This window comes from Aulostomus chinensis, chromosome 8, assembly GCF_037954235.1.
Source record: "Aulostomus chinensis isolate RoL2024-O1b breed Wild chromosome 8, RoL_Achi_v1.0, whole genome shotgun sequence".
Taxonomy (NCBI): Eukaryota; Metazoa; Chordata; class Actinopteri; order Syngnathiformes; family Aulostomidae; genus Aulostomus; species Aulostomus chinensis.
In genome coordinates this window covers 11,950,659-11,962,844 of record NC_141327.1, presented here as the reverse complement: position 1 = coordinate 11,962,844, position 12,186 = coordinate 11,950,659, and the positions used below count along the sequence as shown (strand labels likewise).

General features: G+C 43.3%; 1 protein-coding gene across 3 annotated transcripts; it reads right to left on the bottom strand.

Annotated features, from left to right (window-relative positions):
* Positions 1-417: 417 nt before the first annotated feature.
* On the bottom strand, positions 418-8,447 carry LOC147257172 (uncharacterized). Of its 3 annotated transcripts, XM_086210115.1 has the most exons (8): positions 8,404-8,447; positions 6,311-6,652; positions 4,769-4,918; positions 3,767-3,862; positions 3,631-3,665; positions 2,988-3,042; positions 1,725-1,955; positions 418-431 (listed from the first exon to the last, which is right to left on the bottom strand). In XM_086210115.1, the coding sequence occupies exons 1-7, from the start codon at positions 8,438-8,440 to the stop codon at positions 1,900-1,902; spliced, it is 771 nt and encodes a 256-aa protein (XP_086066241.1). In that variant the 5' UTR covers positions 8,441-8,447; the 3' UTR covers positions 418-431; positions 1,725-1,899. The 3 variants fall into 3 exon arrangements, with proteins under 3 accessions (XP_086066241.1, XP_086066239.1, XP_086066240.1); XM_086210113.1 differs by having other exon boundaries at positions 1,725-3,042; XM_086210114.1 differs by having other exon boundaries at positions 1,725-3,042; positions 3,631-3,662.
* Positions 8,448-12,186: the final 3,739 nt, after the last annotated feature.

Genomic DNA, 12,186 nt, shown 5'->3' with positions numbered 1-12,186 from the left:
GGGCTTCACATGGCATCATAACAACATCCTCTGCCCTTAGACCCTCACATCGACTGAGGAAAAACTCCATAGAAAACCCTTTTAACAGGGAAAAATCTGAGAAACCTCAGGGTGAGCAACAGAGGAGGGATCCCTCACCCAGGACGGACAGACGTGCAGTAGATGTTGTTACAGACAAGAAAACAGTTTACAATACAAAATGTGGGAAACGTGGAAATGTTAATCACAGTTGAAGAAGGAAGCTTCTGGTAGGGGAGGCAGGGAGAGCAAGCCAGCTTGATGGGGGACTGGATGGCAGACTGGTTCATGGGAGGGGAGCGCAGGCCGGTGTAACAGCTGATTAGCTGGTCCCAGACCAGCGTTCAAACACACCTGTCCCGGAGACAGGCAAACAGACTGCAAACACAGGCAGCACGTCGATGTTGAGCAGCCTGAGAGCAAAAACATATGTGATCACTTCCAAAGAGTTTAGAAAACTCAGCTGTACACGCATTGTCAAATCAGTCTATTATAATTGTATTATAAAGAATAAGAAAAAAATTAAATGAAAACTCTCTGTGTCTCACATAATCATATTTAAAATCACCCAAACTAAAATATTTTAAAGTGTTGGTTTGAAGGTTGAAATGTGTTCTTCCAAGTCTTGGCAACGTGGGTGAAAAAAACCACTCTGAATAAAACATAGAAATTATAAATGTTTCCAAGAATAATCATAATGATGTCCTCCTGCTCAAATGAGACACTCCACTTGATTTAATAGCGCTACACTGTTCAGTTCTTGTTATGATTTACAATCCTGCAATAACCAAGACAACTTCAAACTAAAATCCATCTGCTTCCATTCGTGCCTTACTGACAGCACTGCCAGACGACCATCAGAAAATGGGCTGCCACAGGGGTCTTTCCTTGGTCCACCACAGTTCACTTAATATACAAATTACATGACCACTACCATTCACCTCTCAATGTCCATTTCTTCACCAATGATACAATTCTATGTGTCACAAGTGATCCCCCAGATTATGCCCTGTCTTTCTTAATGTCTGCCTTTGACTCATTCAAATTGCTCTATAACCACAAACTGTTTTCAGATGCAGATTTATAATTTCCACATCCAACACGAGGTCTAATTATCACGCTCTCAAAACGTTTTATGATATTTATGATGAATCCATCCATCCATTTTCTTTCACTTATCATGGGGGGGGGGGGGGGGGGCTGGAGCCTATCCCAGTAGCTTTCAGGTGAGAGGCAGGGTTCACCCTGGACAGGTCACCAGTCCATCACAGGGCCAACACATAGAGACAGACAACCATTCACACTCACAGTCACACCTACAGTCAATTTAGAGTATCAATCAGCCTCGTCCCCTCTTGATGTCTTTGGACTGTGGGAGGAAGCTGGAGTACCAGAGAGAACCCACACAGGAACAGGGAGAACATGGAGACCCCACACAGAAAGATCCTGTGCCCGAGCCGGGGCTCAAACCTGGAACCTTCTTGCTGTGAGGCGACAGTGCTGACCACTGCACCACGTGCCGCCCTGTCAAAACCGTATTTCTAGGATTCCTTCGTGTACCACTAGAGAGAGCTCGTACCACAATTTTAGAACCACTGTTCTACAGTAAATGTCAGCAATAGTTGCCTCCAGAGGTTGTTTTCATTGTCTATCAGCAGTGGTGGAAGAAATACAGAGTTCTATTAGTTAATTAACAAAAGAAATACCCAGATAAAACTGTTCTCTGGTAGAAGTCTCCATTTAATAGGTTTCCAAAGAATGGCTAGACCCCAGATGACACTTTAACTAGGTTTCAACAGCAAGGTGAGTTGAGTGGAAGCCGGGGGAAGTTTGCAGAGTGGGTTGAGGCCTTGAGGTGACAGCACAGACGTTGGTTGAGGGTCACAGGGAGGCAGAGGCAAGAGGCTGGAGAGCAGACAGCAGCTGATCGGTGGTTCCTGGAGAGGAGGAAAGCTGAGCAGGGGAATCTGGCACCATTTAAATCATGTAAAAGCAGAGGAATATTTGGTATTGAGTTCATTCAAGTACCAAAGGTAAAAGTATACATTCTACATGACATTTGTATATTCAACTGCCTTGGAGCCTTAAGTGTTATGGCCACGTTTGTCAAAAAGACAATGACATTTCAGAAAACACTTCCACAATTCACAAAACACTGAAAACACAAAATTTCTACAAAAAACACATTTCAGAAAATATTTTAACATTTGAGATACAACTTTTCAGACGACAAAACATTCCACAAAACAGATGAAAGCATGTCACAAAACACAAAATAACAGGAAACAGTTTTCAGAGGACAAAAAAACTATTTCAGAAAATACTTTCAGCGATTAAAGTAATCTCACCATTCCACAAAACACAAAAAAATTCATATAACAAAAAATTTTGGAAATTAGTGAAACATTTCACAAAACACAGGACTGCAGAAAACTAATTCCAATTAAACCATTTCAGAAAATACATTTCAGAAAAAAATTACCACCATTTCACAAAGCACAGCAACATTTTGTGAAATGTTTTTGTGAAGTATTCAATTGTTTCTGAAATGTTGTTGTGTTTTTGACCCTTCAGGGCCAACACAATGAAATCCTCACACCATTAACCTGTAAAGGTCACGTTCAACAGTTGTGCTGGTTGGATGAAGTCCTTCTGAAGTTAGCAGGCTTCACATTTAAAAGTGTATTATCTTCATCAGGTTTTGATGTGTTTTGATTTTTGATAAAGTTTATGATGAAAGGAATCATGTTCATGAAACGGGCTGAGAAGCAGGTGGAGCAGCAGCAGTGAACAGGTGGGATCCAACATACACACACACACACGCACACACACACATACATGTATAAATGAAATATAGCTCTCAGAAAAGACACTGACACAAAACCCGTCTCAGTCCAGAGACTTGGGATCAAGGGACTGGTAGATGGCAGCATACTGGGAGGCGTCCTGAGCACTGGATTCATGCTCACCCTCTGACTGTACAGGCTGCAGCCTCACTGCTGTACTGTCCTCATGGGGATCAGCCTGTAAAAGAATCACCATTAAAGCAACACTAAGATGCAGACAGAAAGAGCCCACCTTGCATGTTTTCTCAAAGCTAATGTTGACTCACTGCCAATAAAACCCACAGCAACAAAGCAAGAGCGAAACGCCTGTTTAAAACCTCTCAGGCGCATCATCCTGTATAATCTACATGTTTATTACCCACCACACGCTCAGTAATCAGCAAACAGAGCTAATAACAAAAAAAATTGTCGCTGAACCAACAGTGGTACAGTTTGTTTTTCGTTCAAATCAAAGTGTTTTTTGATTTTGGAAAGATGTTGATCGTACACAACGATGCACTCCAGAGTCTGTCGATGGAAAGTTTGGGGCGGTTTGGTTGTTTTGTCACTGTCTCAGTTGTTCCTTGTCAATCACCATAGCGTCAGGCTAAATATACATGGCTGGCTCTTTCTGCATGAGTCACAACAAAGTGATTTCTTCATGAGTTCAAGACAACTATTTGTGTGTCATTGAGAGGCAAAGAAACACTTGTGGGATGAAGCATCACTTTAAGGCTACTTTAGAGATGAACACTGAATCACATGGGTGAAGAAAATTTTCGCTCACGTCACGTTTCTGTGCTTGTGCTTCGCTCTGACCTGCTGAAATACACAGGAAACAAGACACAGAATGAACATGAAGTGCTTGTCGAATGAAAGCTGCACACATGTTGTACATGCAGTACGCATACGTACACACTCACCTGCATTGCTCCTCCAATGTCTGTAGAATATAAGAGGGATAACTGCACAAACTAGAAGCGCCATGCTCACCGAAGCAATGATGACCACCGTGGTATCTGCAGACAACAGGGGGGACTGTGTATTTGTGCATGTGACTTAAGTTTTTTACACCGGGGCATCATAAAAACATACGAATCTATCGTATCTGAGCTTTGCTCTTGTCTTAGAAATAGTAAAAACAAACCTATAGCACGACAGAACTTCTCATTCTTGCCTTTAATTCACTTTGTTACATGTGATAGGAGTCACCGCATGAAAACATGCACACATTTTCTCTGCAGAAATTGTAACTTTTTTTTAACAGAAGGAAAAGCACAGGTTTGTAGTAAAAAAAAAAAAAAGAAAAGAAAAGAAAATCATGAGAATGCAGCCAACGTGAGCATTACAGGAATCCTGAAACTGAAGCTACCAAAGTTCCATAAGCCTTTAGTGGGGGAATTTTTTTTGTTTGGTCCCTGGGTTTTTGTTTCCTGAGGTTCTCGTTGGCTTCCACGCTGACCGAATTTCAAACTTATTGCCAGAGGTTTCTTCATGACTTCCCTGTTCATGTTCTATACAATTAAAGGAGGTTTCATCATACTGATTGTTATTTTCCCTCTAGTCCATTGTAATTCTGTGCATAATGAACATTGAGTACCTCACAAATGACCACAGCTCCCTGTGAGTAAACTGATCAATCTTTTGCTCCCAGATACTGATATATCTTTGAGTGCTGTTGTGAAATACTTCTCCTCCACCTAAGATATAAGACTACTAGGCTCATAAAGCTGTAACAAACATTTGATAATTTCGCTTCTAAATCAGTGAACTACAGGACATCCACCCTGTTGCTCCTACACTGTTAGGATAAGAATCATATTGTTGAGGGCCAAAGACAAAACATGGCACTCATAAAACACAATTACAGCAACTTTTTTAAAACAAGATGTAAGTTCATAGGTTGTAAAGGAGCTGTGAAGTACCTGAGAGGTGTCTTGCTGCTGTGTGATTGGTTCTCTCATCTGAGGCGGGCAGCGTTGATGCTGCTATCGAAGTTTGGGGGCTGAATGGAACACTGCCTCTGGAGAGAAGGGCTGACATGGACGAAGGAGAAGCAACAAGAACAGAAGCCGCTGTGAGGGAACAAGACAGGCGATGACTGATGCATGTGTGTTATTGCCTCAGGGCATGTAAGAGGCAGGCAGCAACACAAGATCTACAGTATATACAGTCATTTCAGAGCATCTATATCAAACATTCTCACACTCTCTGCAACATAAGAGTACTTGTGTGATAATATGGAATGACCGAGTCACTGTTGTGCAAGTCCCAAGTCTCAAGTCATTACACATTAAGTCTCATGTCAGGTACATGCACAATACGGTCAGTCGATGAAATTGTGAAAAATGTTACCCTCCTTTTTGATATGAAAGTTACAGGCCATTGAACATAGATTTTTGTTTTACTGTGCAGTTTTTAATTTGTATTATTTTTCCAGAATTTCTGAGCCCACAAGACTGACCAGCGAAAGAAGCTAGAAGACAATCGTGGTCCGACAACACTAAATGAGCCGTTTATGATGCGTTTTAAGCAATCAGCTATGCCACGTGGCGATATAAAGCCTTGAGATTTCACCCAAGATGCACTTTTTAAAAGTTTTCTCTGGTGAATTATCCAAAAAATAAATAACACATCCAGGGTACCCATGCTTGTTTCTATGTTAGACATTAACATGGTATTGATTAATGCCTGTGATACTGATGTTCAAAGTTCTTCAATGATAGGAAAAAAAATGGTGCCGTACAAAAACAAGTTTCGACTTTATGCTGTGACGGCTGGAGTGGATTTACATGGGATGCGATTGCAGTTTTTTAACATTTTAAATGTGTTTTTCATTTTCGTAAATTGCATGTGACTACCTCAAAAACGCAGTAAACATAAGGTGAAAGAAAAAGCATCACATTTTGACCCACCCCAAGTACTGCAGGGCTCTGTAACGTTTCACAGTATGATGTTGCATTAAATATACTTCAGCTATCCTACAAGTAAGAATAAATCAGCTGGTTCTGAGTTTGTCAGGTGGGAGTCACTTGATTTTTCACAGAATAACCCAAACATTGATTTTTAAGCCAGTTGTAGACAAGCACACACGGAAACTTCTTTCTCTGCCCACTGCTTGTGTAACTTTTTAATATCTTCTGCTTGGAGAGAGATTAAAAAAGGGCCTCTGAGCTCATCAAACTGGCTACTCCAATCCAGAGGTTGTGATTAATATACAAGCGAAATACCTGTTTGATATTCACACACAGTATTTTTATTTTTTAGTATTTTGCGGACTGAGTCAGACAGTGAGTTTCCTGTTTACTGCCCAGAAAACATGATTACATAAAAGATAATAAAGCAGATAAAATTAGGTTTGCCTTTTTTTTAAATGATCAATTCAGAGTGGAAACTTTTTATTATCTAAGAACAACTTATTATCCAAGCTTGATTTGATTAGAGCATAGACAAAAACAAAAACATACCTTCCAGGACTGTGAGATTGACCTCCTGGTACTGAACCTTCGAGGTCATCTCTACAGCACAGCGATATTCCCCCGCGTCCGCGTTCCTCAGCCTCTTTATTGTCACACTGAAGACTCCCTCTTCTGTGCCGACCTCCATGCTGTACCTCCCTCGCTGTGTGACAGCAGACATCTTCCTCTCTGACTGAATAAGGATGTTTTCTCTTGAGCAAACACCTTTGCAGAAGGACACAACATTGTTGTGGTGGCTGGAGCTGTTGCGTCTCCTCCAGTCACCACCAGAGCAGCGGATGATGACCTCTCCTCCGACTGGTCCGCTAACCTCCAGCATCGCTGTCGCCCCTGCACACGCGGCGGAGATACAGAACAAGAAACCTGCTTACTGGTCACCTGGGTAACTGGTCTGACTGACAGGTACAAGTCAAGAGGACCTGCTACTCATTGAAACGTAACAGAACTGCACCTCAACTGCCCAGGGATTCTGTAACATTTGTAAGGTGATGCACCTGGACAAACATCTTACAGGCAGATTTCCATCAGGTTCATTTCCTGGTGCAAGCTGTCTACGATGCCCTGCCAAGCCCAGCGAACCTCCATGTGTGGGGGAAGAGCGAGACACCTTCCTGCCTTCTTTGCTCTGGACGAGGCTCTTTGGAACATCTCCTTAGCTGCTGCCCAAAGGCTCTGGCTGATGGTCGCTATGATGGTTGGCACCATGACCAGGTGCTTAAGGCAATTGCTGAGAGCTTAGCCTCAGCAATCAGCTCCAGAAAACACCATGCTCCAAAGAAGGCAGTGCCTTTAATCAAACCTGGAGAGAAACCCCGGACACAACAACTAACAACAGGCCTGCTCCACACAGCCTCTGACTGGCAGTTGCAGGTCAACCTGGGAAGCAGCTGAGGTTCCCCCAGCACATCGCAACAACAAGTCTCCGCCCAGACATGATCATTACCTCTAAAGGCTTCAAGACATCTGATCATCCTGGAACTTGGGAAGAGCATATTGAGGAAGCCAATGAGAGGAAACATGCTAAGTACCAGGAACTGGTGGAGGAGTGCAGGGAGAGAGGCGGGAGAACCTTCTATGAGCCTACAGAAGTCGGCTGTAGAGGTTTCGCAGGACGTTCTCTTTGCAAGGTCCTCAGTCGTTTGGGCGTCACAGGGGCGGCTGAGAAGAGGGACATTCAATCCCTGAGCGAAGCCGCAGCAAAGGCCACAAGGTGGCTTTGGATTAAGAGGGCTGATCCGTGGACTGCTACTGGGACGCAAGTTGGGACTTGATCAACCCCGGCTGGGTCACCTGGGCGAGGGCGTATGATGCCGCACATCACTGAGGACGCGTCCCAGTGCATCCATGAGATGTTTCTTGCATAGGTGATGCACACAGTACTGTTATACCTCCTTTTTAATTCAGCCTCTTTAGTCATGACTTACCTTTGCTGTTTTGATGGCAAAGAAATCGACAAAATTTTAAAAAACATCACTTTTTATTTGTTTTACTGTTTCTCCACAGCTAAGGAAAATGTCTCATGTTATAACAGAAAGTCGTTTTAGTCCAAATATTTTGATTATTTGCATGTATTTGTCTCCTTTTCCTCTCAAACTGTTCTAATGAAGCATGTACGTGTATTTCTTCGTAAACACACGCCACTCGGGGGGTTAATGAGGTTTTTTTTAATGAAACTGAATTTAAAGTAAGCCGTCTTCTGTCAATAAAACAACAACCAAGACAATAGTAAATCATCTTCACGCCAAAAGAACAAACACTACAATGCCAGATGTATTTGTAAAGATTACCGTCACATTTCACACCATAATGAATATGTGCATTTCATAAATAAATCTACCGTGCAACTTGGTTCCCCTACGACTCACATACAAGTTAATAGTAAATATAGGATGTAACCTTCATATAACTAACATTTTATATACGCTGGAGAAAAAAAAACTTTTTTAAGTGATTGTCTTAATCACCATTTTAACTCATGCTAGTAGCCTTTTTTTTAAAATTCAAGTAAAGAGTGTTGAGTACCATGAAAAGCTCTATATAAATTCAGTGAATTATTCGTAGTTTAAAAGAGACTGACTTACCTGAGGAGCAAAGCATGACAACAAGAAGAATCTGCATCCTTAAAGCTCGTTCATAAAAGCTGAGTGAATGCAAGTTTTCCAACCAGAGCAGCAAGTAAATCGTCTGCTTGAAATGAGTCATGTGATTCAGCACCATAAAACATGTGTGCCTTCCAGAAAAGGTACAAAGAAGTGATTGTGCAGCAAATGATTACAGCGGCTTGTCTTTATGTGATGAGCAGAAAAACATGATTCTGTAAGCTGCGTCATGAAGACGGAGACATACGTTACAGCTCTCCACCCACGTCCCCGCTGATACGAGGGATCGCCTCATGACTCTTATGCAGAATAATCTGGCACATTTGTTGTTCTCCTTGTGGTTCTCTTGCTCCATTGCGGCTGGCCGCTTCCACAGCACATGAAGCTCCAGGGCATCAAATCCATCCGGCGGTCTGCTGACTGTGGGTAGAGGGTTTAAGCATAAAACAAGGTCACCTGAGCATCTTCAGCTGGTTTTCTCTGAGTCTCAATGCTGTTGGTGAAGCCGGATTTAATTATGAAATGACCTGGGGTTGCACGTGTGTGTTTTACCATATTTAACTGTAGAGTTTTGGAGACTGCTTTATGAACACACGTGGCTTTATTTTATATTTCCCTCTTTTTCTTCAACACAAATCGGCATAGATTTTACTATTTTTGGCACCACCAGACATCTTGGTTGACACAGGAAGAGAAAATATCACTTCCTTAAAGGGATAATTCATCTAAAAATGAAAACTCAGTCATTATCCACTCAAGTTTTGGTTTTACACCAACAGCAGGAAAAGGTTTTACAATCTCCCAAATTAAAGTGTGACCAATTAGGAAAAAAAAACAATAAGAAAACCATTCACTGCTTCCACACTTCTCATCTGAAGTTCCTGTCCTGAATCTTGATATACTCATCAGTTTCTTCAAATACTGCAACAGCTTTTCCTGTGAAACTCCAGTAGTGTTTTGTGGACTAATAAAACTTTACCCAGCTTCCACTGGGAGGAGGGGGAGGAGGGAATGACTGCGTTCTCATTTTTGGGTGAACTAAACCTTTAAGCACTGTAAGGGCTGGGCAGAATTATTGATAATAATCTTCAGTCCATATTTCTCCATCACGGCTGCTATATGCCGAGCCTCCGGGCGCCGACACTGCTGGGAGTGTTGAGTCTGATCTAAGACATTCTACTGAGGCTTTCTTGGAAGAAAAAAAAAAAAAAAAAGCCACATAGATTTTCATCTGAAACCAATCTAAGGCTCCAGAAGTCTGAGTTAAACAATTCAGGTGGGGATATTTACACCACCCCAGTCCCAGTTTGGATCTGTCTGGTATATTTTCATCCAAGATAAACAAATTAGACCAAACTTGGTCTGAGCTGGATGAGACATATGAGGATCATGTGAGCTGGATAAATCATTTTTTGTTAAAATTAAGTCCAAAACTTTATAAGGCAAAGGTCATCTCAAGACTATGTGCAGTGCTTCCAAATCCATTTGAAATATATTTTCTAAATTAAGACTGAAATCTTTGGAATGCCCTTCACTTGAACTGGCGTGATCATCTGCAGCCCCATGGAGCCACAGGCAACACTGCTGGGTAATATTTAAAAAAACAACAACACTTGAACAGAGGTTCTGATTATCTTTCCGTACCAAAATACCCAGCTCCCATGCTTGGGGACCAGACAGCCAACGCCCCCACCTTGGACTGCTGGCCAAACCACAATGCGCCGGACCCTTCCAGTTCCTCCTACGAGGGGGGGTCCTGGGAGGACGAGTCCATGTATACCTTTCGGGCTAGGCCTGGCCAGACCCCATAAACTAAGGCCCTGCCACCAGGCGCTAGCCATCGAGCCCCTACCCCGGGCCTGACTCCAGGGCGGGGCCCCGGTGCCCCTCTGGGCTTGCTACACAAACTCCTAGTGTTCTGAAGGCACACAATTTCATTGCAAGTTCATTCTATTTAGTTAAGGAGTTCAATTTTTCCTAAATAAGCCCTAGTTTCCCCTCAGTCATTTTCCTTTATTATTTTCGATGAATTTCATGTGTGTTTATGAGGGTGTGTTTATATTGGGTTTTGAGTGCTGTGAGCACCGGGTTAATGGGCGTGGTTTTGCTTGGCGTACGTGACGTTGGAACGTGTCTTGGTGGAGCGGGAAAAAAGTGAAGTTCTCGGTTGGTTCTGTGAGGTGAGTTTTTTACGTCTGTCAGCTAGCAAGCTAAATCGGGAAGGTAGAGAGAGCTCCTCTCTACGATTGGACTGGTTACCAGGGGTTGAGGTCTGAGAGACCTGCCTTCGATTGAGAGACAGTAATTCGCGGTGCAGTATCGTTTGGCGAGCTGCTCGATTGCTGCGGGAGCCCAGAGGAAAGCTAGCAGGATCGCCTGTTAGCTGCGCGTCAAGTTGGCCAGCCTTCCTAGCCGCCGGCTGCTAATATTGATGCGCAGTGAGACCAGCATCGGTTCGAGACGTCCCACCTGGAGGATTGCTGCCTACCGCCGACAGCACCGGAGCTTACCGGATTACCGCCTCACCTACGAAGGAGCCCATCCCGTTCATTGGTGACGTCACGCCACCAATCGTCTGCCTTATGTGGATCAATACGAGCTCCAACGTGCGCACCGTCAGTCCTGGACTCAGATCGGTACCGTGTGTGTGTGGCCGGCAGGGGAGGGAATATATGGGACTTATAATTGTTGTTCATAAATGTCTTGCCTTTGCTTATCTTGAATACAGTGGTCTGCTTGTTTAATAATCTGCGCTGTTTAATAATATTCAGTAGTAATTTGTGTTTAACTGTATTTGGTCTTCTACGTTAACGAGAGTTTCATAAGTTCATGCACTTTGAGTTGAAAGGGTTTGCTGTCGCCCCCCAGCCTCTATCCTCCTACATTACCAATCTATCACAAACTAGTCAGATAGCCAGCCTTTCCTAAGCCCCCCTACAGTCCTTTAGCTACTCCCTGGCTACACCTATATTTACCCTCCATGAGGGGTCTGTTGAACCGTTCTTTGTCTGGCCCTTCACCTAGGACCAGTCTGCCTTGGGTGACCCCCAACAGCATAGCTCCTAGGGTCAAAAGGGCACTCAAACTCCTCCACCGTGATAAAGTGACAGTTCCAGGAGTAATTTGGGAGGGACTCAGAGTAGAGCCGCTGCTCCTCGATGTCGAGAGGAGTCAGTTGAGGTGGCTCGGGCATCTGGTGAGGATGCGTCCTAGACGCCTCCCTCGGGAGGTGTTCCAGGCATGTCTGACCGGGAGGAGGCCTCGAGGCCGACCCAGGACACGCTGGAGGGATTCAGCTCTCGGTCAGCCTGGGAACACCTGGGGATTCCCCCGGGAGAGCTTGTGGATGTGGCTGGGGAGAGGACAGTCTAGGCTTCCTTGCTGAGGCTGCTGCCCCCTCCACCCGGACCAACCGGATAAAGCAAAGGACGACGAAAACGACGAAAATGCCCATTTGAACAAGACTTAAAAACCACATTAGGATTTAAGTCAAACATGGAAGCCTATTTCTCCCAGTGAAACATTTGATAAAGCAATCGTATAAAAATATCCCTATGATGATCCATGGGATGAAAAAAAACAACTCATGAAATATTTTTAATATCTCAAAGTTTTGGATTACCATTGGAATAGTTTTTATCATGAAGGATAACTTTTAAATTAGATTTTTTTTCTTTTACTTTCAGAAATGTGCTTCCGTACCTTTCCAACGTGAGCAAATTTACCTCAGTGTGGTGTTGTCTATCTCAGCACGTCAGTTTTTCT